The sequence below is a fragment of the Passer montanus genome, unplaced genomic scaffold, assembly GCF_014805655.1.
Source record: "Passer montanus isolate IOZ18808 unplaced genomic scaffold, ASM1480565v1 scaffold45, whole genome shotgun sequence".
In the NCBI taxonomy this organism is placed as follows: domain Eukaryota; kingdom Metazoa; phylum Chordata; class Aves; order Passeriformes; family Passeridae; genus Passer; species Passer montanus.
In genome coordinates this window covers 10,230,002-10,256,494 of record NW_024369373.1, presented here as the reverse complement: position 1 = coordinate 10,256,494, position 26,493 = coordinate 10,230,002, and the positions used below count along the sequence as shown (strand labels likewise).

The 26,493-nt window shown below is 39.6% G+C and overlaps 2 protein-coding genes across 5 annotated transcripts in view; both read left to right on the top strand.

Moving 5' to 3' along the window:
• The window catches only part of CNEP1R1 (CTD nuclear envelope phosphatase 1 regulatory subunit 1), a 6,035-nt gene extending 33 nt beyond the window's left edge, over window positions 1-6,002 (top strand). The window contains exons 1-7 of one of the 3 annotated variants that reach the window (XR_005628878.1): window positions 7-77; window positions 2,229-2,300; window positions 3,598-3,671; window positions 4,006-4,115; window positions 4,251-4,305; window positions 4,562-4,662; window positions 5,873-6,002. Coding sequence is in view for 1 of the 3 variants with exons in the window: in XM_039721128.1 (XP_039577062.1) it covers window positions 53-77; window positions 2,229-2,300; window positions 3,598-3,671; window positions 4,006-4,115; window positions 4,251-4,305; window positions 4,562-4,603 (378 nt within the window). In the remaining 2 variants the exon portion in view is untranslated. Of the gene's footprint in view, window positions 78-2,228; window positions 2,301-3,597; window positions 3,672-4,005; window positions 4,116-4,250; window positions 4,306-4,561; window positions 5,842-5,872 lie in introns of those variants that run through there. The other 2 variants (XR_005628877.1, XM_039721128.1) reach the window with 2 other exon arrangements.
• HEATR3 (HEAT repeat containing 3) lies at window positions 5,903-25,692 on the top strand. Of its 2 annotated transcripts, XM_039721127.1 has the most exons (16): window positions 5,903-6,038; window positions 7,290-7,462; window positions 8,083-8,170; window positions 9,092-9,204; window positions 10,921-11,030; window positions 11,795-11,935; window positions 12,677-12,960; window positions 13,223-13,313; window positions 16,293-16,450; window positions 17,433-17,515; window positions 17,773-17,909; window positions 20,557-20,645; window positions 21,451-21,594; window positions 21,697-21,873; window positions 22,747-22,886; window positions 24,719-25,692. In XM_039721127.1, exons 2-15 carry the CDS (start codon window positions 7,416-7,418, stop codon window positions 22,864-22,866), a joined length of 1,782 nt encoding a protein of 593 aa, XP_039577061.1. In that variant the 5' UTR covers window positions 5,903-6,038; window positions 7,290-7,415; the 3' UTR covers window positions 22,867-22,886; window positions 24,719-25,692. The 2 variants fall into 2 exon arrangements, with proteins under 2 accessions (XP_039577061.1, XP_039577060.1); XM_039721126.1 differs by lacking the exon at window positions 24,719-25,692 and having other exon boundaries at window positions 22,747-22,945.
• The last annotated feature ends 801 nt before the right edge of the window (window positions 25,693-26,493 follow it).

Sequence of the window (26,493 nt, the reverse complement as noted above, 5' to 3'; positions counted from 1 at the left end):
GGCCCGGCTCGGTGCTCCGCCCGGTGCGCGCCGCTCCGCCCGCCCGCCCGCCATGAACTCCCTGGACCAGGCTGAGGGTGAGTGCGGCCGCCCGGAGCGAGCCCGGAGCTGCTTCTTCGGCGCGCCGGGAGCTGCCGGCTCTGCGCCCCGGCTGCCCGAGCGCGCTGCCCCGTCCCTGCGGAGCGGGACGAAGCGGCCGCGGGAGGCCTCGGCTCCCTCTGCACCGCGCTCCCGGCGCTCCTCCTCGGCCCAGACAGGCGAGCTGGGGCGGGGTTCCGGGGCCTCCTCGGCGTCCCGCGCTCGGGGCGGGCTGTGCTGCTCCCCGGGCGGCCCGGAGAGCAGCGCCCGCGGGAGGGCCTGTGCTGAGGGCTGCTGCCTGCCCGGCAGGAGGGACTGCCCGCCGCTCCCTCTCGGTGCCGCTGCTCGGCTGCTTAGCCGAGGAAAATGCTCTTGTGTTCTGCGAGCTCCTTGCCCGCTCACGGCTTTTTGCGGGGGACGCGTTTCTCACAGCCCTTGAGCCCCGCTAGGCGTTACACTGAGCCAGGGCTCCTTTTGCATTTAAAGAACGCGACCTCGAGTAGCCCCTTCTTGTCTGGGGACACTTGGTGGTTTGGGTTACAAGTTCAGCTTACAGAATGTCAAAACCCTGAAAGGAGTTTTCAGTGTCCAGAGACTGGTAGAGATCTTTAAAATGGACCATTTCTAATTTCGGAATTAGCAAGTGTTCTGTAGCTGGCACCAGAAGTGGGCAGTGCCGACAGAAACCGATAGTCCGGCGTTGTCAGGGCTTTGTTGCTATGCTTGTGCAATCTGAGGGTTCCCAGAAGTGTGCCCTGCTAGTCACAGCTGCCAGAGGGATCAACTCGGAGAGGGTTCTTAGAACGTGCATAGTTGAAAATAAGCTAAAACTTCCGTTTCCTTTTTTTCTGAAAAAGTTTTCTTTTCATATTTTGTTTCAGTGAGGTCTGCATTATGTGTTTTCTTGAGAGCTTGTCAATAACCTGTTTTTATGCCTTCAGGGTGCTGTTTCTCAAATTGCAGGTTTTCGTGGGGTGCCTTGTGTTCCCCCTCTCACTTCAGTGACTAGTTGGAGGGGTTTGTGCTAATCGGGGAACAGTTAATTAGTTGTGATTGCCGGCGGTGGTTTAGCTTCCCCAGAAGGGATGTGGAGGACAGGCCATTAACTTCTGTGTTCTTGGCAGTAATTAAGACTAGTTAGCTGTTCTGTGGCTGAAGTCAAGGTACTGTAATCTTCCCCCATAAATTCACCTGCAAACCGCTTAGGAATAAATTCACAGTGTAGAAAACTGCTTCCATAATGATCATAATAGATTTATTTCTTCCAAGCTTATTCTTTAATTGCTTCATTGAGATAACTAATATAGCAATAGTTGGAAGTTGAAGCTCCACATTGATGCTGACAGAGACTTCAGCTGAAAGTTAAGTTGATCCTAATTAAAGCTTTACTTCAGGTAGAATTCTAGCTTTAACAGGAATGTTATCAAATATTGACCTTGTTGAAAGGAAGTGTAAATCTAACCTGGACTTAAAGTGAAACAGCTCCTTGGAGGCAATTAGGAGTATCAATTTGAAATGGATTTAACAGCAATTTCAGTGGAAAGACCATGGGAGAATGATGGCAATAAGAAGAAAGATGTATTTTTAAGAAATAATTATTGGAATAAGATTGTTGGAGCAGTGTTTGCTGTGGGATTTTTTGCATATGTGTGTACATATATCATGACACTCAAAGTTTCTACAAAACAAAGTCATCAAAGCCACACTGCTACAATAACCCCTTGAACAGTGGCAAATGGCCAACTTTTTTTTTTAATTGCCATTATATTGCTAGTAGAACATAATGGTTTCCTGATGTACTTAGTGCTTCAAAATGTGATACTTTTTTTTGTTTTGTTTTGAGAGGCAATTTAAGCTACTATAGACCTAAGTCACTGTTTCTAAAGATGTCTGAAATAGTGTGATTTCTCAACTCTATTGATTTTTCTTTTTATAAGTAGGAATGTTTTTTGCTTTTAGATTAACTCCACCACTGAACTTCTTACCTGAAGCTGAGTAAAGCTACTATGACTGCATATAAAGGATCATTGCATTGGTTTTCTCTGCCTGTTTAAGAGCTGGGTGTGCACAGGGGAATTCTTTTTATCTTTTACTTAAAAAATTACTAAATAGATGAAGATCTAATTATGCTTGATATACATCTTTCCCAGATCTCAAAGCTTTTGAAAGAAGACTTACTGAATACATTGCATGTTTGCAACCAGCTACCGGACGTTGGAGAAGTAAGTTTGGCATTCCAAGGAATAAATAGAAGTTTGTCTTTCAAGCTTGTTAGATTTACTGGTGTTTATCCTTTATTTAAATTTGCCCAAAGAAAAATTTTTGTTTATACTTGCTTTAAAATTTGTGGCATACATTCAAACACTGCAGCAAGTTCATACAGGATAATAAACTAATATTTTAGCCAGAGTTAGGAAAATGAGGATAAGATTGAATTGACTCAAGGCTGAATTATTCTGGAAGTATCTGAAGCATTGTGTTTGTTTCTGTTTTATTTGTTTTTTATTATGTTACTGAAGTTTTTTTTTCTTCAAGACTCGGACTTCTCAGACTGTTGCTGTAGTTCTTAAACTAAATATGATTAGGTGAGATAGTCCCATAAAATTGAAGGTGAAAAAGTTACACCAGTTTGCCATAAAGGCAGCTTTGTTATGACAGGAAGGTTTGAAGGAGGGGAGGAAGGCAAAAAATTCCACAGATATGCTGCCAGCTTTGGGATCAGTGGTCTGTGATGGAAATACACAACTTTGTTTTGAGTCTCTGCTGAAGTTTTCCTACTCGAAGAACACAGACTTTTTTTTTAGAACACATGAAATACTATCTTTTCTCCTGAGAGGTCAATTTTGAATGAAAGAACTGAAGGAATGACTACTTAGAAAGCAAAACCAAACACTATTAGCATCACCTCAAATCCCCTTGTCTCAGAGCAGTCAGATATTTATGTGTAGTTCTGCTGAGTTTGTGCACACCTACTTTAGGAATGCATTTGGCTTCCAAAACCGCTATTTTCTGTCAGTTATAATAAAAAAAATGAAAACTTCTAAACATATTTAAATGAGGTCTGCATAACTAATATTGTATTCAGTGGCTCATGTTTTTCCCCAAATTGCTTGTTTCATAATTCACATAGAAGTGGGACTTTCTATTTTAATTATAATGGGGTGTGTGACCAATGTTAACTTCCTGTTATCCTGAAAAGAAAGTATTTATGTGATGTAGAAAAGAAGCTCTGCTTTTGATTGATCTTTTTCAATTTCGTTTTAAAGAGATAACTTTGGCTCTTTCAAAGGACCAGGATGTTTCTACTTGACAGAATTTAGATTTGTTCTGTCCAGGAACTTTGTACAGAATCCTTAGGGTTTCACATATGAGAAGTGTCTTTCCATATTTTCATTTCTGCTTTCCAGTTAGGAGCTTTTCCTCCCTAAAATATATGTTTAAGAGTTGCTACTGAAAAATAGATGCATTTAAATTCGGGTGAGGTATACAGTTTGTGACTCTCATTTTTTTCTTCATCAGTGATTTTGATAGTGGTGTCAGTCTGCACAGCAACTGGGGCTTGGAACTGGTTAATAGACCCAGAGACACAAAAGGTAAGGTCAGGCTAATGCCACATGTGCTGTGTTGTTCCATAGCTTGGTGAGGCAGTCAGGTGGTATATTGAAAACTGAAAGGCTAAATGCATTCTCACATGAAACTGGGAGGTGATTTTTATTAAAGCTGTCAAGCTGTCTGGAGTTGTTGTGGAATGTGTCCTGGGACAATGCCTGCCAAAACACTGTACCCTGAATGCTTATCTAAAGAATTGTTCACAAGTACTTGGAAATGGCTGGGAGCAGTATTTTATTTTTAGTTAAGGGATCTAGGCAGTGACTTTCTGTGTGTTTTAGAAAGTATGCAGTTGAACTAACCTGATTTCTTTCCTAGGTATCATTTTTCACGTCACTTTGGAATCACCCATTTTTCACAATTAGCTGTATTACCCTAATAGGCTTGTTCTTCGCTGGAATACATAAAAGAGTGGTGGCACCATCAATGTATCCTTTGATAATGTTTGTCACGTCAAAAGTGTAGTTACTGCAGTTGTTGAAGCCTGTGCTAATAATGCTTTTTTAGTTTTGGCTTACTGTGTGTACAAGTGTTAGTTGCTTTCCTTGACACAGTCCACGCAGTATAGCAGCCCGATGCCGAACTGTTTTGGCAGAATATAATATGTCCTGTGATGATGTAAGTGTTAGTGCTTCATTGCCTAAACCTTCTTTGTTAAAAAAAAGAAATAATAATTTGTCAAAAAGACAAATAGTCTGTTTTTCTGAACAGCACTTGTATATACCTCAGCAAATTCTGTAAAACTGGAATGTGGAATACTTAGTATCATTTTGTGTGTTGTTTTAAACTCTCCTGGTAACATTGAACTGAAGCGTCATTGTTGGGTTCAGCTTTCAGGGTTTAAACTTTATTTATTTTGTTTTCTGTCTTGCAGACTGGAAAATTAATTTTGAAACCTAGGCCTCATGTTCAATAAGGGCTGTCTTCCTTCATTTTTTTCCACTGCCATGGAAACCAAAAATGACCTTTTTAAAGGTAGTATGACAGCAAAAAAATCAAATGGGACTGGTTGTCACTGCCTGGGAGTAAAAGTCTTAACACAGTTGACAGTGAAAGTGTGCAATATTACTTTCTTGAATATTTATCCAAATTCTTTGTTATCACATTATCAGTGCTTTTGCTACTTCTGATTACCTCTTTTTCAGTATTAGTGTCACTTTTTTACTTCAGCTAGAACAGAACATACAGGTGAAGTATGTTAATCGGCAATGAAGTTGAACTTGAAAATGAAACCTCATTTGTGTTACGTGTCTTTCTAAGCTATTGTAAATAGCAGATAGATGCCAATGTTCAGGAAAAAAAGTAATATCTGGTGTATGGATTTTCTTGTTCTCATGAAGAGTATTGAAAGGAACGTTTGCCATCTCCTGATGTTTTATTAGCACACTTCCTCCTTACAGCCGTCCTTGTCTCCTGGTCACTCTTTTGGAACTGGTTTAAAGGCTCGCAGGAAGACTGACTGTTTGTGCTGGAGAAAACTGGTCTCACTGTTAAAGAACTTCGCAAATATATCAAGGATTACATTTGTCAAGTTATGTATATAGTGCACCAGCCACTTTCCTTGTGGTCATACGTAGTTCCTTGTTTGATCTGGTTCAAAACACTTATTTTAAGATTTTAATTTTTTTATTGTCTTAAATATGCTTGTATCTTCCCAGTTGTAAGGTTGTACTGTATCTAAATCCACCTGACCATTCTGAGTGGATTTTTATGCTCTGATAGTCAGAATATGGAACTGATACTGCAAATGTATAACATCAGATTTGGTGAAGAAAAACTAAAGAGTGCCACAATAAAATAACAATTTGTTATTCAGAGTGTTAACAACAAGGTGTGGATGATATGTGCATAAAGTGTAACTTTTGAATAGCTAAAACTGTCAAGTTTTAAGAGTTTAAGTTGTTCAAGGTGCCTTTTTAAATGTTTTGAACTCTTTAAATTGACTCTAACTGCAAAGCTCTTGCAACTTCAGTAACCCCTGCTACAGGGTAGACTGGCTTTTAAAGGCAGCCTATTGATGTAACTATGTCAGTTGAAACTTAAGAATTGTCTTCTGGATTTTTTTTCCAGTAAGTCTTCTGCCCATCCATTATTTTTAACTGCTGTATATTTTGTAGGTAACTGTGTATAAAATAAAATCTTTGTATAAACAGGTGTTATCTTCTTTTGTACTGTGCAAATACAGATCTCCACTGAACACAGAAGAACTTCAGAACATTTATAGCTGCACTCTGTAACTTTCATACCGGACCAACATTTCCTGTATTTGATGTGGGTCTTATAATCTAAGATACTGACACCAGAGAGGAAACCCCTTCCAGGTTTCCATCCTCCAGGTCAATCCCACCTCTGTAAGTGCCCTTAGAGGAAATTGTTTCTATGATAATTTTCTTGTTTGAGCGCAAGAGTGGGGTGTCCCCACTCGCTGCCGGGGCTGGGCGGCGGGGGTCGAGCGCGGATGTCCGGCGGGGCGGGCTGCGCGGAGCGGGGCTGGGCGGCGGGGGTCGAGCGCGGATGTCCGGCGGGGCGGGCGGGGCGGCTCCGGCTCCGGCTCCGGCTCCGCCCGCGCTGCCGGGCGCGCTCCGTGCCCTCGGCGTGCGGGGGCTGCCAGGCAGCTCTTGCGGGGCTTGCGTTCGGTCTCCCCGGCCGCGGACTCCTGCGGGTGGTCAGAGCCAAGTGTTCAGGAGCCATATGTAAGGAACGAGGGATAGAAAGTGCTGAAAAAGGCTGGGTTTGGCCACTTGTAGGCCATAGTCCTGGCTTAAGTATTGCAGGTGAAAACTGATGTACGTCTCCTTTTGAGAGTGTGACTTCAGAATCAGAAGCAAAAATCCATTTTCCTTTAAGAAATTAAATCCTCTTTGCTCACTTCACCCAACCTAATTCATTGAACAGATCACTGATTAGTTATTCTTCTGGACTAACCTGTTTAGGAAAGAGAGGGGTAGAGAGAATAAATAAGGATGAGCTGAGACACCTTTTTCAATAGAGGCAGGATCTGATGTTACCACTCTTCAGTAAATGTTTACTTGCTAGGTTTTCAGCAAACTCCGTGGCCTTCCAAGAGTGCACTTCTACTGTGTTATGCAATTTGTAATTCTTGTATGTCACCTAAAACTCTGTTATAGCACGTGTCAACATTGTTTTGGGGGATGTAGGGAACACTTGTTTCTTGCTGTTATGCAGATGCTTGTAATTTAAAGGCTATAATTTTTTGTTTGTTTGTTTTTTATGTTTCTTCAGCTTTTCTTTATGGTGGCATGTGTTGTGTCTGTTATACTTCATTGATGATATTTTCCACCCCACTTCAGTCTTTTTTTTAGTACATTCTATTTGAGGTCTCACTAGTGCCAGCTAGTGTCAAATCTGTGTCTGGATTATGGCTGTCTTGTCAAATACCCAGAATAGCATTTATCTAGTCATAAAATTAACACACATAACCCAGGCAAGGGTTTATAAGCTTTCATGGAAGTTAAAAATTCCTGCTTCCATTCAGGAGCAGTAAAACAGGAGCCACAGTGCCCTGATCAATCTCTTCACTCCGTAAAACCCTCCCGCTCCCTTTTCCCTCAGTGAGATGTGCCCTGTCTGTGTCTCTGCAGCTGCAGCATCCCAGTGCTGAAGTGAGGGAGTATGCCTGTGCCAGCATCTCCAAGCTGCTGCAGCAGCAGCACGTCATCCCGGCCTTCGTGCAGCGGGACGTGGTGCGCTGCCTGGGGCCCCTGCTGATGGACCACAGCCTGGCTGTTCGCGAGACCGCTGCGGGGGCTCTCCGGTACGCGCTCCGTGGAACGGGGATCCTGGCACGGGGGAGCTGGGGGGCTGTGAGCTGAGTGCCAGCCTCTCCTGCTTTCATTTGCTCTGAGGAACTATGCCCACATCAGCTGAAGTCTGTGAGAGAGGGGCCTCTCTTGCTCTGTGGGAGTTATATGTCAGGAGCAGGCTTTGTGAAATGTATGGCTTTACGAGGAAATAGAGAGAACTTCTTTCATTTGCTCTGAGGAGCTATGCCCACATCAGCTGAAGTCTGTGAGAGAGGGGCCTCTCTTGCTCTGTGGGAGTTATATGTCAGGAGCTTTGTGAAATGTATGGCTTTACGAGGAAATAGAATTCGAGTGCAGTTTGGATGGCATTTTGTGTCGTGATGTTTTAGTACAGATAAGCTTTCTAATTATGCTTAATGAATAAATGGAAATAATTTTTTTTTTTTCTAACTCCAAAGTTATTCTCTTGTGTTAGTGAGGTAGAAGACTAAAGCTACTGTTTAAGCAAATTGAGTTTAGAACAAAAAGTACCATAACCTTTAGAGAAGAATATCAGAGGCATGGGGTTTTTGAAACATTCTTGGAAAGGATTGTATCTCATCCAAAGCATTAATTTTTTTGTTTTCCCTAGAAATCTGAGTGCTTGTGGAGGATTTGATGTCTGTGATGACATGGTGACCAAAGACATCATGACACCCCTGGTTGCACTTCTGAAAGAGGTGTGCTTGTTTTTATTTTGATTTTAAACCTGATCTAGACATTGAATTGTTCCATATAGAAAAACAGTTCTGTTTTCGTAGCTGTTATTACAATAAGGGACTCGAAAGATCTTTTAAAAGAATGTTTTAATAGGTTTAGTGATACAGAAGTTATTGCAGAGATTTCTAACCACTGGCTTCTGGCCAGCTAACTTGCATCCATGCTGAGGTTTGCTGCCTAGGATGATTTTTGACTGAAAAGGCTGGAGATTTTGGTTCTGTAATGTCAGTTAAGTTTATTCTGTCAATGAGAATCAAGGTCCTTCATTTATGTTGCAGTATTATTCTAGTGAGGTTTTTTTGCTGAGCAATTCTCTCTCAGTGGATATTTGGATGTATAGCTGGGTAGTTAGTGGAGAATAACCTGTACTGAATTTGTATTCTTTCTTTGGTCCAGGTGTTGAACTGCAATTTGGATATTGCATTGATTTCTCTTACCTGCTGTCTTTGTATGAGCAACCTTGAGCAATATCATCATTTTCTGTATGTTTCTTCCCCATTTTAAAATATGAGTAATAGCATTACTTTAGAGCATAGTAAGGTACTAGCTGAGTTAATCTTTTGATTAGAAACAACTGTTGACAACTGTATACAGACCATTAGCAAGAAACAGTATTTCAGGTTCTAAAATTCCCAAGTATTTTTTTATTAGAAAGTGATTCTAAAGACTAACTGCAAAGCAAGTACTCTAAGAGTCTTTCTACAAGTTCTCCGTACAGTTCTACAAGTTACCAAGCGTTCAAGGTTTCAGAAAGAAAGGAAACTAGTCAGGTGTTCTGGTAATAAACACTGCATTGCTCCACTCAGTGCTCATACTTTAAAGTTTTGCTTCTCTTTGTGGCTTGATTGTTTCCCAGCCCTGGTTTTCTTGTTTGGTTGTAGTGCAGCACTGGACTGGATGCTAACCAGCTCTCTCCAAAGAAATGCAGAGGGAGTAACAAAAATTATATTGAAGACATAGCCAATGAGGCTATTAATTTGCTGTGGAATATATGGTAAGTACTGTATAAACACTGGCATTTTAGCTAAATTGAATTGTTCCTGTAAAAGAGTGTGGTAATTGAGGCAGAAAAGAAATTATTGTCCAGGTGTGGGAAGATGCATTCGTTTGCTGATTCTGATTGTGTTGCTCCTACATGTACTTTGCTGTAATAATGATGAGCCCTCATCTCGTCTGTAATAAAAGTTTATCTTCTAGTATAGATTACTTTTTTAAGTGAAGGATTCTAAAAGTGCATGAAGTTGGTAATTAGTTTTAGAAGAGTAACAAATTCTTTTTTCTACTGGTTCTTCATCCTGAGTTCTGATCCTGTTTCCTGAACATGTTCTGTCATAGTCTGTTGTTTGGGTTGTGGCTTCTTGCAGGTATTTCTGTAGATCCATATCGTGATACAAGCGATGGGGAAAATGAAATTCTGATCAGTGCTTTAGGAACAGGAGGAGTTTTTATACTACTTCCTTTGCAGGTCATCCCAAAAATTAATATTAATTGTTTGGGGCAACTATCCCTTAGTTACTGAGACACTGATAAAAATTTACTTATTATGTGAGAAAATAATGTAAATTGGTCTATTAGTAGTTTATATTGGAAACACCAGGTGAAGGAAGAGAAATGGCAACACTGTTAATACAGAAATTACTGTAAACATTGAAGTGATACAAATCTGTTCCAAAAGTTCTCCTTGAACTTTGTGTTGTTTCTCTTTTTGTATGCTTTGCATACAGGATTTTGTTTAGCACTGTACAGTGCTTCAGTGAGGCTGCCCCTCTGCCTGTCTGTGTGATATGGCTGCTGGCTTGAGGCCTTATTTCTAAACAGGGATATTTATTTTTTAGGGATTGGAATCTAGAACAGTAGATAAACTCCTTGTTCAGCATCTTGCACAGAATACATGACCCTTTCTAACTGGCTCAGCAATGTTATGTGTTTTGGTGTTTTTTTTTTTTTTTTGCTTTTTAGTCAGTGCTTGAAAACAGGAAGTATGATCATTAAGTGTGATGTAAATCACTTCTCTATTTTGAACTTTGTGGTAATGAGTGTGAACTGCTTGTTTGATTGCTAAGTTTGATACTGATAAAATTAGGGCTGGCATTGATGCTGAGACATAATGTTTTCAAAATGAAAGTTTTGAAGACCTTTGTAGCTAGTTAGCTCCTGTGCTTTTTTTAGTTTGAATTAGTCTTATATCAGTTTGAAAGAGAGAGTAGCTGTGAGAACTTGAAGAAACACAAATCCCACTGTTAGATAACGAAAGTAAATGGATTTCTGAATGGTAAGGGCAGTCATTTTGTGGAGTGAGTGGGCACTGATGTGGGAGGCAGCAGCCTGCTCTGCTGGCCCTGTGTTTGTGGGTGAAGTCTCCTGTGGCTGCAGGGAGCCCTGGGCTGGCTTGCAGCCCACAGCTCTGAGCTGCCATCCACACTCCAGCAGGAGCCTGTAGTTAGGCTCCCAGATAAACTCTGAGCACTGTGAGGAACCAGCTGGCACAAGCCAGCTTTCCTCAAAAGTGTCCAGGATTTTGCAGCTTCTCTTTCAGCATCTCGTATAGAATGGATCTTAACCTCAATAATGAAGGATAGCTCTTTGACTAATGCAATTCTTAGGTAGCTTTTAAAAATGTGAGTAATAACAAGTATGGGATGCTTAGGATGTTCCTACAGTACTTTTTTTTCCCTGCAAAAATGTTTGACTGATCTTTTCCATCCATTAGTGAATGCAACAATACTGCCCTATACATATTCAATAAAGAAGGATGTCTGGAGGCTGTCTTACATTACATGAAGAAATTTACCACAAATGTGGATCTGGCTATTTCAGTAGGTAAGTGGTAAAAAGAAAAGATAAAGCTTTAAAGATAACTTTTTTTTAAATTGTATGAATATAACACTGATACTGTATTCATTGCATAATGGACCTGCTTTAGCATTGCTTAATTTTGCACTGAGTGTAAGACTGTAAATTCATTTTTGGCTAGCACAAAATAAAGAAGTTGATATCTGTTGTGCTTGTTTTCAGTCCAAAAGAGAATGGCTTATTGGTGGTTACATGGGAAGAAAAATTTTGTGGGAAGAGAGCTTTAGAGGGAGGCTGTGTTTTTCATTTTGTTTTCATGTTTTGGTAATGGAGGGTTTAATTTGTTGAGCAGAGGAGATAGTCCTAAAAAAACCCCAAACAATTCCAATCACTTTCAATCTGGTTTTATCAGTCTTATTGTTCTTACAGTTTCATAATGGTCATATAGGTATGTGTGCTTCCAGCATTTTTTTATGTTGTCCATTGTCAGTATATAATGGATAAATTTGAATTTGAGTAGCTCAAATTAATACAACCAATTCCGTGGCTGATGTGGTATCTGTTTCTGTTTCCTCATCTGTTTTATGTGTGGGTTTGCCACAGAATGTCTTTTAATCCAAAACACAGCTTGTAAAGGACAGTGTCAGACCATTACAACATGATGCTGCATGAAATTTTTTTTCTGTGTCAGCATTTCATTGCTTCAGCTTTCAGGAAGATAATGCTTTCTCATTAGCAGAGCTAAAGCTACTACTGGGTTTTTTAATTATGTTTGCTCTTGTTTGCTGCAGCAAACTGCTTGCAGGCAGTGACAGAAGATAATCCAGATCTTCTTTCTTCATTTAATGCTTCTGCACAGCAAATACTGGAAACAGTGATGTTGAGTCCAGAGAGCACCATGAAGCACATCCTTCTGAGAACGCTGATAGCAGGTACAGTGCTCAAGGGGGTTCATTGCTTTGACATGGGGAGCATGGCAGGTAAAGGAGGCTGGGAAGGACACAAGGCTTTGTCTTCTCTGCTGTGGTCTGGACATCTGATTGTTGAGGTGTACAGATGGCTGGTGAGGTTATAGCTGCCTTTTGGAACTGCAAGTAGGTATTTGCAACTAGTTTTAAAGCTGGCTTAAATGCTTGATTCTGAATTCAGCCCCTGCTCAGTGTGATAGCCAACTTTAACTGCTCATTTAGTTTTTAACAGTTAAATGAGTCAATAAGTGATACAGGAGTTGTTCTGATCTTATTAGCTGTAAGGTTTTTTTTTACCTCGGATTCTCTACCTTGATTTCTTCTTGTTACCTCAAATGTTTAACCACGATGATTTTTGATACTGGAGTGTAATAAATTAATTTTGAGACTCCTTAGAAAATTATTCTTACATGTGGATTTATCTCAGGTGTACAGTGACACCAAGGTCACTCCACATAAATATTCTGTAAATATTTACATGCTGAAATTTACTTGAGCTTAAGATGTGGGCATAGCAATTGTTACAGATTAATTACAAAATGTTATGCAAAAAAAAATCTGTAGAGAAAAGACTTGAACATTTTATAGTGAATATAAGCACTGACTATTTTAAGTAGTGGAGGCTGTGTCCTTACAAAATGGCTATTACAGAGCTGGGAATTGAGCACTTAAATAATTTGTATAATTTGGTTACCTCATATTTAGGCACTATCTGGAATATAAAGGATACCATTCCACCAGGCAGCCTGGGAAGCACAGTTAATGCAATCCTGAAGATATTTTCAGAATCCTTGGCAATAGATGCTGGTGAAACAATTATTCGTATGAATGAAGCTGAGAAAAACAGGTTAAAACTTGCAGTGGAAGCAGAAACTGAAGAAAACATGAGTGATACTACAGAAAACTGTGTTTTGAGTGAAGATGATAACATGGAAGAAATACCAAAAGGAAAACTCAGAAGAGAAAATGACGTTTCAGATTTACTTCCAGTAAGTGTGGCTGACTGGCTTTTGGACAGCTTTAGTGCAAGTGGCATTCCTTGAGAATGAAATTTGCTCTGGAACATCCAACAAAAAGATGGTAGATAACACTGCTTGGGTTTGTGTTTGGGTTTTTTTTTTGAGTTTGGGTGTAGACTGAGACAGAGGAAATGGCTGGGACTGTATTTTTAACTGACAGCTTGGATACTTTAAATAGCACTTAAATGTTGTTTTCCAAATTCAAATTTGGTTCATGTTTTTAATTTTTTAGTCTGATAAGTGGGAACTGAAAGAAGTGACAGCTTTACTGACGGCCCAGCAGACTGCTCTGGAAATCATTGTTAACATGTGCTGCAGTGAAGGTTTGTAGGAGTCTCGTTCATTGCAAGTGTTGTGGTGTGTTTTGTTTCTCAATAGGTCACCTTTAATTTGGTCTTTGCTCATCTGGGTTTCTAAGGGCAAACGCCCCTGGGCATATTGTCCCTGATATCCTCATCTGGCAGCAAAATAGGTTGTCATTTCTATTACTAATTTAATTATTTTTCCTTCGTTTAAGTGACTTATGTTGCTTAATTTTTTTTTTTTTTTGCGTGATACTGCATTTGTTTGCCAACATTTAAGAACAAACAAAAAGCTCTCATGCCAGAGAGATATTTCTTAAAGTGTTGCAGCAAAATCTTTGTTCAGTTAGAGTGAGGTCTGACTTCTTCTGATGTGTATGAATCTGATTGCAGGATGAGGGCATCAAATTTTGTAAAGCAGATGATCTTTTAGCTTTGATTTAGTTTTGATACTACAAGTGTTGCAAAATTAGGAATAGGGACAGCTTTTGCATGAAACTGTGGCAACAATGTAGATCTTGGCTTCCAGAGTTCTGCCTTTATGAGCCTTGAGGAGGAGAAAGAGAGGCTGTTATTTGGAGGAGAGTAGGATATAGATATTCTGTATCTTTTATGAACTCTGAAGCTCTGTGTTGATAGTTTTTCTTCTAATCTTCTGAAAAACAAATGAGAGATTATCAAATTCTATTTCATAAAGCCAACAAACAAACAAAACTAATCCCCTAAATCCTCCAAAACCTGAAAACTTTGACTGCTATTGTAGCTTTAGCCTGATGTAGGAGTAATTTTGTAGAAAGTAACTGAGTAATGTGTTCAGGTTCTTATAAAATCCACAGTAATACCCAGTCATTCCAAATGGTAACTTTTTTTTTGTCTTACAGCACAAGGAAATTCTGCACCTAGTGTATGAAGCTCCTTTCATAACTGCATTTCTCATCTAATGAGCTGTAATTCATAAGCTTTCCCCTTTAATTGGAAAATCTCTTGTGGATAAGCTGCATGTTCTGCCATTCACTCAGTGTAATGTAAGATTGTGTTGTATTTTGCTACAATACTTTACCCATTCGTGGGCAGGCAGTCTCTAGAAATTAGGAGGAATCCAGAGGCAGCTGTTCATTTAATTTTCAAATTATTTGAGGACTAAAATAGCTTTAGCCATGATGCTGAGTTCATGAAAACACTCAGCTTGCAACAGAGCTGAGAGCAGTACCAGGCTGGCGAGGGATGTGTTGTAGTGAGCACTGGCCAGTGCTTGGAAGGAGCAGAGTGCTCCCCTTTGAGGGGCACCTGGGCAAGAAGCAGGAGACTCCAGCACTGCTCTCCAGTCTGTAGTTCTTGGGTCACCAGTGCTAGGGAAGATGGGATTGCTGCTGGAAATGCCTCTGTTCCCAGAACATTGGAAGAAACCTGATCATAGTTATGGGCCAGTGTTCGAGGTCCCAGTTCCTGCTCTGCCCTGGTCGCTCGCTGCCGACTTATGAGGACTGCTGTCTTTGTTATTGCTGAATTGCATTGTCAGCTGGTGTTGTTATCAGTTAGTTTTCAAGGGATGTTTCTTGCTTTCTTTGTTTTCTAAAGATGCAAAAAGAATTTTTTAGAAGAGACAAGAGACTGAAAGCAGAATGTCTTGCTTTGTTTTCTTGTTTCTTGCTGCCATGGCTTGGTAAAGCATGAAATACAGCCATTTTCTCATGCAAAGGCTATTAACACCAGCAAGTTATGGCTGTAGAATTAACTGGATATTACCATAAGATGCCTGTGTGGTCAAGTTGCTTGACATATTTACAAACCTTTACATCTAATTAACCATAAACATTGTCTTCAAATAAATTCTTAAACTTAGACAGTAAAAGTGAAATGCATTCATTTGGATATTTGTTGCTGTATTTTTAGTGAATTTACCTTTTGCCACAGAAGTGCATGGCTGTTCCTGTAGTTACTACAGGACATAAATCTCATGAGAATCTGTGTTGTCAAATAAAATTACTTGGGGGTGCATACGATAGGTGGGTTTTTTTGTTTTTTTTTTTTTTTTGTCACAATAGTTAAATACCCTGACCTATGTACACAGAGCTTTCATCTGTTGGAAAGGAGGATCAGTCCAACCTGTAGACTTAGGACTTGGGTAAACATTAGTTAAAATGTAACCAGATTTAAAGAAACTTCAGCTAAATGAATGTGAACTCTGTGGATGTAGATATAAGAGTTCAAATATAAATGAGGGTGATTTTAGTTTGTGCTTGTCAGCCAAAGTCCCCCTTCAGCTGTGGACAGATTATTCACACAGTAGCCTGTTGGTAATAGAACTTGGACTCCTCTCACCATATCTCCCTTAAAGATCTGCTAGTAGAAAAAGTCTGTAAGTATGACCTAGTTCAGGTTTAAGATTATAAACCTAGTTTAATTTATGTGAAATGTGTTGCTTGAAATGACTGTCAGAGATTACTTGGCTTTTTTTGCTGTCATCATTTTGTTTTAACTGACCTTGCTGTGGAGACAATAACATCTTCATCCAGCCCAGTTACTGCCCAGACAGAGGACATCTGTCTGTGCCTTCAGTATTGCCACAGGAAACAATTGCCTTAAACTGACTGCAATTAGTAAACAAGTTAAGTTAAACTTGTGTGTTTGCATGCTTGAATCAGCCTCAGAAAATTAAGTGGTACAATCCAAGTGAAAATATTTGTAAATCTTCATGAAACGTTTCTTCTATACCTTTTTTTGATCTTTTAAAACAACACATGGTTAATATCAGAGATGAATATGCCCATGTATGAAGAACCTCGCATAAGAATATTTGTGCCTCAGTGAGTATAAAATATTTTTAATAAAATATTTAGAACTGTTGCTTAATGGCATTTGGTTTGTGAGGAGTTTGTTAGAGCCCAAGAACTTCAAGATTTGTAAACCAGGATGTTTGGAGAAGCCAGTTTCAGCTGAGAAGTAGGATAGCTGTTGCATGAGGGCTGTTACATTTACAAATCTGTCTTGTGTTCTCAGATCCCTCTGATGATGAGTGGGAAGAGCTCTCCAGCAGTGATGAGAGTGACTTGTTCATGGAAAACTCATACAACGAGGGGAGTGGGCTGCTGCTGTCACCCCTGTGCCTCTCTGATGAAGTTAACTCAGCATTTCTCAACAACCTCATTCCAAAGAAGGTGTTGTCTTCTGTATTATTTCCAATATATGTTACAGCCTTTTCCTTGTTCCTGCTTTGTATCCCAGGTTAGGCAAACAAATTATTCCCATCCACCTGGAGGAAGGGAGTATTATTTTAAGTTTGGCCTCACTTTTTTTGCCTAGAGGTGGTGCATCATTGCAAATAAGTAATTTGGTCATGTAAATGAGAATAGAAATCAGAAATCTGGTAGGTCTTTTTAAAATATTTTCCCCCCCAAATACAAAGGTTGTTATTCCTCGATTTGGACATGAAAAAGATTACCCACAGAAAGAAAGGAAACTTAGATGAAGTGTGACAGCCAGATTTCTGTATTAGCTAAATGAGGTGGAAGTAACATTAATGAATAGCAACAGTCAGCACTGAAAAAGTGCAAGTTCCTCTCCCCCTGTTTTATACAAAATGTCTGAAATACAGTTTTGGCACGGACAGGAAATCAGATGTTTTTGTTTCAGGGTTGTTTTGCTCATTTTTATTTGGGGTTGTAACAGTGAAGTTTATTATTTGAATCGGTTACTGTGTTAGCTCAGCAGCATTGTAGAATTCTGAGCTAAGACATCAAGGTGTGAGGTGAAAACTTGGAAGGCTTTTTGTACTTAATAGCCAGAGTTTCATGGCAAGGCCTTCCAGACTTGCAGCTATCTGAAAATCCTGTAGCACAATCTATAAGAAGAAAGATCTAAGAAAGAATAGCAGAGACCTAGAAAATCACCTGTTGTTAGTACAGTTGAACACAAAATACTTCATGCTAAACCCAGTGTATAATTATATCATTTAAGTGATAGAGGAAAATTCTGGCATTTTTAGCAGGCAAGATATTTGCTATCTGGAAAACCTTGAAATATGTCATTTGAACTATCTGTTTGACGTTAAGATAACGTCACTCTTCCCTCTGAACACACTATAACAAAAAAAAGGAGAAAAGGACTTTATTGATAAACCTTTCTTTTTCCCCTCCACAGATTCTGGAAAAAACTGCTTTTCCGAACAGTGTTGCTCTAGACATCTGTATGCACAATCCGTCTTGGAAGCCATTAATTAAAAAGTAGGCATTTCATTGTCTCTCTTGCTATTTTTCCTGTATATTCATTTGTTTTAAACCTCTTAGAAGGATTTTTCATCTTTGAGCTGCTCTTAAGTTCTGGAAACTGGCAGATCTGATATATGATATTGAATAAAGAGATACAAATGTTTTTGTGAACTGCATACTAGATCACAGCCTTATTCAATTCAAGATTCTTCTTTATATTTCAACAGGTGTGTTCAAAAATACCTGCTCAGTGTGTTTTTTGTTTGTTTCAGACTGAATGCAGTGCAGTGTAGAGCTTTAACGTGTCTTCAGAGCATTTTGTTGGTGTCAGATGTGGATTGTCTTGGGGGAGCTTCAGCACTTCAGTCCCTTGCACAGCATCTCTCACAGCTGATCTTTTCTAAAACAGGTAAGATGATTAGTAAAGGGGAATTGCTGGCCCCCTTTGCTGATCATCTAGATATAAGATAGCCATGGATGTTATGTTCCAGTGCTGTTTATTACTAACTTTATCCCTCTGGTCCTTCAAGATCAGGATACTGAATGTTGGCAATGTACTGACATGACAGTGTATCCTGTTAAGATATGTTTATCCAAACTGCACCTCCAGCAAGTCTGCTCGTAGTGCAAGAATCTGCTTCATGTTTGGGCCTACACAGAAAGCCCCTGAGGGGATTAATACTGCCTTGTTGGGAGACCAGAACTGTTTGCTTGATTGTATTTGTGGTAATAACAGTTTTTCAGCAATCAGACAGGATGAAGAAGATGGGACATTTTCTTTTTAAATGACCTAACTAGCCTAAGGAGATGTGAAAACAAAACATGTCTAGCACAGTGTTTCACATCATTTTTCCTAGTAGTCTTACCACATTATGGCAAAAATTGGTACAAAAATCTCCATGTAATGTTCATGCTTATTACATTTGAAAAGAGAGCAGCCACCTTGTCCCCAGGACGTGTTTTATGCTTATGATGGCTTATCTTTATTGGAATTATACTTGTAGTGAGAAAGTATGCAAAGTTGTTACAACTAAGTGTTAAAGCTACTCAGCTTCCTGTTCTGGTTGTGGTTCAATTTCAACAGAGAAGGTAATAAATTTAATTCTTCTAAAAATACTATTTTAGAAAAAATATATATATGTGTGAGTGTATGTATATATATGTATATATATTTGTATATATGTGTGTATATATGTATGTATTAGATCTGTATTTGGACAGTGGAGTGGGCTGCCCAGGGAGGCTGTGGAGTCACCATCCCTGGAGATGTTTAAGGACAGACTGGACGTGGCACTCAGTGCCAGGGTCTGGCTGACATGGCAGTGATCAGTCACAGGTTGGACTGATCTCAGAGGTCTTTCCCAGCCTCACAGATCCTGTGATAAACACTAGAATGTTTTCACTGTAGTTCCTCCAGGGTGCATTATTTCATAGACACACTGTGAAGGTCTCCCCATACATCTGCTAGTACAGTGTTACTGGATCATGGCTACAGCAGGTAGCATTCCCAGCTGCTCTCTGGGATCCCTGTACATGAGAGCAGCATCATTTCCATAATCCTGGTGGATCATTTATGCTATGACCTCTCTTTTACTGACATGAGAGAAGCTGAACTGAGATTGGAAAAAAAAAAGTTTAAGAAAAGCCCACCTGTTTCCAAACTGAGGATGTGGGTCCCTGACAGGCTGTATCCTTCAGACTGTTCTGATAATCTATTTTTAAGGTCAGTGGTGATGGGTATTAAAAAAATAAGAGAGATTCTTAGAGCCTGGAAAAGCTGCCAATTCTCCAAACTGTCAGAAAACATTTTCCCTAAGACAGTTCTGTTAAGTCTGGCATATGTGTGTGTGGCTTTGTCATTTCTCATCTTTTAGAAGCTCGAGAAGTTTCGTTTCCTTCCCTTCCTTCAAGTGTCTCCATTTGTAGCCATAGATGGAGCTTATGTAGTGCTCTGCTGTGGTGTATAAAATGACACTGCATTAGTGCTTGAAAATGCATCTGCCTGCAAAACACACTTTTTTCTCAGTGTCTTTAAAGACGTGATTAGTCTATGGGAGCATTATTACTGAGTGCAGTGTGTGGAAAACTAAAATGCAGAAATGAAAATATCTATGAAAACATATCCAAGGAAGTTCACATAAAATATGTCTCATGCTTGAAGAGAGAACTTCCAATATTTTGGGTCTACATCTTATGCTTTGTAATATAAAGCTCTCAGATGAAGCTGGAGAAGTTGCTATCTGAAGACAGCTAAGGATGCTAAAATTAATTAATTGGCACAAGCCCGTTTTTGCATGTTTAAATGCTGTGTAATGAAAACTGCCAGATAGAGCTGATAACATACCAACATGTGGTTAGAAGGAATTCTGTGGTTTACAGAGTTAAAGAGAGGCATAAAGATCTGATTGTTTACATGAGAAGGGAGGAGATGCACATAAATCAAGAAGTTCTGCATCTGGAGTGGTGCAGAAAATAAACCCATTAGAGGAAAATGAAAAGCCTCAAGAAATGCAGAACACAGATTGAAGGTGATGGCTGCTACTGATGAGTTTGTAGTTAAACAAGAATAATGCAGTGTTTGAGTCATACATTCCTGGAATGTTATTAAACCACCGGAAAACATGCTCTTTATATGAATTGGAAAGAGTCCAGTGTTCTGGGTGTCTGAAAAGCTTGCTTAAGGAGGCAGAAGAAAGGAGGTGAAGGATGCAGTCAGCTTCTGCAGTTTTCTCAGTTCCTGTGTTAGGGCCTCCATGTGATACCAGTTCTCAGCTGCTGTTCTGGTGACATTGGCTGGCACTGTCCCTTAGGTCTCAACCAGGGATGTGCTGGAAAGGAGGCCCAGCTGTGTCCTAACTTCCAGATGCAGTCAATGCTGAATTCAAAAAAATCACTATGGTTACAACCTACAGAGACCAGTCTCTGAAAATCTAGCTTTTCCTGTTGTGGTAGTACCTGGAGGAACAATTAAGAGATTAAGGAATTTGTATTTCTTTGTTTCCTGTGTCCCTCATGTTTCTGTTTAACTTTTGGCTCTGGATTCTATTCTTTGACAGAATTCCCTACAGACACAGAATTCCTGGAAGCTGTAACCAGTGCTTTGAGGGCTCTTCTACAAACAATGGCATCAAAGAACATCTCCCAGGTAAAAGCTTTCAAACTCAAATGCTCTGGTAGGTTCAAATTCCTGTGAGATTGGGCTGGAAAGTTTTTGGAACAAAACAATATAAATTTAGTTCAAAATTTCAGCAGTTGTGAACACTGGAAGAACAATATAAATTTAGTTCAAAATTTCAGCAGCTGTGAACACTGGAAGAACAGATTAATAGCATTAACCGTATTTTTCATGGACCTTACAGGAATATTTTTTTATGTATCTCCTCCTCAACGTGTAAACAGATAAAAGGTATTTCAAAACCAGAATAGCAATAAGCCACAGATATCTTTAGAAGATAGTTATAATGAAAAATATATAGAAAATTAGCACCTAGAAATCTGTCTTCTTTAATTCCTGATGTCACCTAGCTGGTGGTCTTTGAATCTTGGTTGGATATGAATTAGTGAGGTGACTACAGGAATGAAACATAATGATTTGGGTATAGAAGACACAAGACTAGATAGTCTGCTAATCCTTTCTGGCCTTAAACTGAAAACTGAGCTTTTATACTCTAAGTTGTAATGAGTTGGAAGCAGCTGTTGAGCTAGATAAATTTGTGAAAATCTCAGAACTTTTCCTTCAACTTCATGTCAGCCTTGGATATGTTCTGGAAGAACCAAGCTGAGAGGGAATTGAAATTTCTTATTACTTGCATTTTCATAATCTAGGACTCTGTGAAGAATTTGCCTGTGTTCTGTAAAAGTACAGTGTCTAAATGTCATATTTCAAAATTTCCATGAAAATGTAACCATGTGTGTCTTCCTTCTTTCCCTCCTTTCCCCTTGCTGACCAGTGTATGACTCCCGAGCAGCTATTGGCTTTATGTGAGGCTGGTATTCAAAGCAGCAATGCCAGTGTTAGAGTGAATGTGGTGAGCATCCTTGGAATTTCTGGCAGTGTCCTGGCAAAAGGACAAGATACAGCTGAAACACTGAAGGTGAAAAAGCAAACTTTGCATTGCAAGCTTAAAAGAATTTTGATGTTTCTTTCAATTTTCTTTAACGTTGCTGGAAAAATCAATTCTTCTTTGTTATTGCAGATGATTGGAAAATTTCTTCTTGAGGTTGCTATGAAGGAATCTTCTCTTGTGGTAGCAGGGGAAGCCTTGGATGCACTTTTTGATGTATTTGCAGATGGTGAAGAAGCAGAAAGGGCAGCGTTACAGATCAGGTTGCTTCCAACACTGAAGGAATTTCAGCCAGTGTTCAGAATGAGGGTAGGCATCAAGGGCAGCCTGCTGCTCAGGGTCTCAGCACACAAAGTGGGTTAAAGGTTGAGTTTTGGGCTCCTAGAAGGTATACTTAATTTATAAGGTGACAGAAAAAAAGCATTTGATTTTACGATACTCCACTTTAGAGGAAAGCAAGTACCTTAAAATTCATGGATGTGTCAAGGTAACAGTGCAGCACCTGAATTGCAACATCTGCATTACACCATCAGTATTACTGATGTCCAAATCACTGTATTGTTCTGAAACAGTTGTACAAAAAATCCTGCAGATGTCTCTGGAGGTGGAAGAAAAGTCCTTTCTGAAGTTACATTGATATCTTTGGTTTTTAACTTGCAGTAGCAGTTGGATGTTTTTGTTCCATTCTTGGTTAATTAAAACAGTTAATGTATCCTGTATTTTCAAGAATAACAAGGCTGGCATTTTAAATTGTAATTTTAGGTACATCCTAGACTTAAACAGAGAATGACCTTGCACATGATGTTTCTTTGGTCAGATGCAGCCTGAGGAGTGACTTCTGTAGCCCAAAAGCCAAGCACTGTCCACACAAAGTACATACCTGATGGTGCCTCACTTGTTAGGTTAAATGTGCAAGGTTTTCCATCTAAAAAGCCATCTAAAAGAAAAGAAGTGTATGTCTCAGATTTTGGGATGAAATAATGTGCCATTAGGCTAGTTTTAGACAGCAGTGCATTATAGTAAATTGACTTGCAGAAATAATTGCAGAAATAATCACATGTGCACATGGGAACCCCTTGGAGTTCTCATAGAACACCACTGTGCAGAATTACAGTGAACTTGAGGTGATCTGGTAGGAGAAACTTCTCCAGGAGTAAACCATGTGTTCTTTTGGTTTTACAGATGCGAAAAGAAGGCAAAGGACAGTATAGTACAGATCAACTGTGTGTTCTTGACAATGTGAAGATGAATTTGAGAAGATTCATTGCATATCAGGAGACACTAGGGAAAACCCCAACTTGAAACATCGAGGAACTTTTAAGGTTTTTCTTACTGAGTAATGTTTTAAAAAAATATAACTCTTTTCAACTTCCAACCTTCACTGAGCAGAGCAGTTTTGCTTTGATGTTAATGCTACATTTTATAACGTTCAGTATTTTTATACTTTTGGGTTGCTGCAATATGAAGAACATACCAGCATAAAAAACCCTGTAGCATACCCTGAGATTGCTGGAGTGGTAAGAAGGTGCTCTTCAGGTCCTGAGGTCTCTACATAGCACCACTGTCATTGCCTGGATGTCTTCATGTACCCTGGCAGAAAACTACACTTGTGTGAAAAAGTAATTCTGAAAATATTCTTGGTCATGTGACAGATTGGAAAAAAAAAAAAAGTGAAAGCTCAAGGTCTGTTTCAGGGAATGGAGCAGTGGGAGAATGGTCATATTTGCTGTTTGCTCTTACCTGTTCCTAGAATTGCACAGGCACTTATGGCAGACTTCCCAAAAGAAGTGTGTGACAGATGTGTAGATTCCAGTCAACACTTGGATCTGTTATTTCATGAGGTTCATGAGGAGAAATTTTTCAGATTCATTTATGATAAATTCAGTATGATGGCTTTTTGCTGTGAAAATCAGTGTAAGCAGATCCTACACTTAGACACAGCACCCTGTCTTTATTTTGATAGGTATTTCTGAAAATGAAGTCTCCTATTTTACAGTCTTCCTTGTAATTCTACATCAGCACAAGTTTGAATTCTGGGAAGTAGTAAACATAACACAAAGTATTTTTTATACTGAGGTATTACCCGAAGTAAATTTATTTTTACTTTTTTGCAAATATTTGTGATGGAGATTTTTAAGCTGTAAAATACAGAACATATTTTTTAAAAATATCATTGCTTTATGCAAATTGTATGATATTTTCCATATATCAAAAGCTTTGGTTTTGTTTCTGTGAATGAGATCCTCTCATACACATTTTTCAAGAAAAAACCCCACAACTAAACACAAAAGCATTTTTGCTGGTTTTTGAAATGGGAGATTTTTTTCTCCTCTCTCAATGTGCTGCCTTAGCTCAGACATCCAGTTTTTGGCAAAATTTTTCTCATGTTAAAAGCATGCAACTTAAAAAGACCAAATTTGCTTGGTTTGTTAGATTTCAGTCTCTAAGATGGAAAAGTAGACTTGAGAACTGATGGGTAACTTGCAAATGACTGACTTTCTGCAGCCCTGACAGGGTATTTTGTCAGTTGCAAGAGGAAGGAAAGATGAGTTTAAGCAGCTGTACTGCCTGGAAGTGCTGTTACTGCTGTCAGAAATGTGTGATGTGATGCCTGCCACTCAAAGGAGTGAGAGGGTGGGACTGGGAGGGCTCGAGGGCCATTGAGGCTGGACTGGAGAAAGCCAGAATCAAAGAGCATGGGGCAGTTGAAAGGTTATCCAGGATTTGGCAAGGCAGGCAGTGAAGAGGTCTGCAGTGTAACAGCTGAGGAAAGGTGGATTATGGCATAATACCCTACAGTGTGTGGATTTTAATCCTGGTGTTAGTTATACTTGCTGTACACTGAGGATAGTGTACTGTTAGCCTGATGAAAGGTATTAGTATTTGTTTGGAGCACTTGAAGGACTTCCATGTGGAAAGTTCTCTCATTTTCTGGGTGCTGCATTGAATTGCAGATGTTCTAGATTGGAAGGGATCTCTGGAGGTGTCTTGGTCTAGTCCTCTGATCAAAGCAGGGCTGACTTGGGAGACAGGTTGTACTAGGCCTTGAACATCTCCCAGAAAGGAAATTCTACAACTCTGGACAGCCTTTTCCAGAGCTTGACCTCTCTCACTGGAAACACATTTTTTTCCCTTTTTCCCTTGTGCCTTGTAGGACTTTCCCCTGCTGCAAAATGTGCCTCTTGTCCTTTGACTGCACACGACCAAGAAGAGCCTGGCTCCATCTCCTAACCCCCACTTGGCAGCTGAAAACAGCAATTGTATTTCCCTCTTCTCCAAGCCAAATAAAGCCAGCTCTCCCAGCTGTTCCTTGTACGCCCTCTCACCCTCCAACCATCTTAGTGGCCTTCTGCTTGACCTGCTCTACTGTGTCTTGTACTGAGGGCCCAAAACTGGACACACTACTCCAGATGTGATCTCCTAGGTGCTGAATAGAGGCAAGTAATTGGTTTTCTTGTCCTGCTGGCCATGCTTCTGCCAGCACAGCCTGTTATTTGTTAGCTGTTGTCACTGTGAGGGTGCCCTGCTGGCTTCAGCTTACTGTCCACCAGGACACTTTGATCCTTGTGTCCAAAGCTGTCCTTTGGTCATTCAGTTAAGAGCACTGTCCCAAATGTAGGAATTTGCATTTTACAAGTGTAGCAGCCAGAATCTTTCCTGGGGACCATTAGAAAACCAAAGTATGTTATTTTTTGTTTTGGGTTTTTCTTTTAGGTTGATAATGACAAGAAACATTTAATCTACAAATACAAATCTGGCAGTTGAAGATAAATATACAGAAGACAGAAACATGGTTTTCTTAATATAATCAGTTAGACCCTGTTTTTTTAACTTCAAGTGAAAAAACAGACTGACATTTAGATCTTAAACTATTCTGGCAATAGGAAGGCACAGATTATTTTTTTGCTATGCACTGATCAGCTGAATGTCTTGAAAAAATATTTTCACAATGAGATTGGTGCATAGTACAAACCATATCACTTAAAGATGCAATATTAATGCATCTATGGAAGACAAAGCAAGTTATGAGTGATTTAAAGAAGCATAAAATCAGGGACTAAAACCAGGTGAGATACACTGACACAAAAGAGCTAAGGTACAAGACTGGGGCTACAAAAGCTGTTCTAACTGACAGGAAGGAAAAATCTACTAAGGAAAATCAGGGTGTACAAGACTGGGGCTACAAAAGCTGTTCTAACTGACACTACTAAGGAAAATCAAGGCGGCAGCAGCAGAAGTGATGATAATGTGAAAATTAACTGTTTTGGGGGTCTTTGAACTGGTTTATTTCATAGGTCTAGGGTAAGCTTCAGACAAAGACAAGATCCTTTACAGCCTACAAAGGGGAAGACGGATCTTGATCTTTCTGATGGCAGAAATTGGACTGATGTAAACTGTGTGTAGCATAAGTAAATAGATACTAAATATATGTAAGTGATCTTCATCAGTTAATCTAATCACACAGATAAGACTGCTATCAAAACAGGTATCTGAATTGGGTTGCTTATTCTGGTCCCTAAGGCATCATCTGTGCTTCAGTTAAAAACCACAGTCCTTGGAAAGTATGGATTGCTGCTCTGCTTGTGTCCCTGCCTGATGCTGAGCACAGCAAACTGGCTCTGACTGAGCTGTAATACCAAAATAGGTGCTGAATTTACCTTGCTCTGCCATCAGGTAGAGTGTGAAGGAGGCTGTGGGTCCCCTGCCCTGTTCAGGAGCAGCAGGATCACTGACAGTTTTTGCTGCCTGCAAAATGTCGAATTCCCAGCCGTGGAAATAAGGAATTATCACTTGTGTGGTTTAATTCTTGCTCTCTATGAAAAGAAACAAGTGGCAAGATTTAAATATGTATTTGCTGTTTATACATCATGCCTTGACATTCAGAAGCAGAAGATGGCTGTATACCACAGTCAAGTCAATAGTTCAACT

Excerpts from the sequence above, each read along its gene's own strand:
- HEATR3 (XM_039721127.1), top strand. The coding sequence starts at position 7,416 with ATGGACCACAGCCTGGCTGTTCGCGAGACCGCTGCGGGGGCTCTCCG. Across the intron at positions 11,031-11,794 it reads GGATCTGGCTATTTCAGTAG|CAAACTGCTTGCAGGCAGTG; the intron begins GTAAGTGGTAAA and ends TGTTTGCTGCAG. Across the intron at positions 13,314-16,292 it reads TAACATGTGCTGCAGTGAAG|ATCCCTCTGATGATGAGTGG; the intron begins GTTTGTAGGAGT and ends TTGTGTTCTCAG.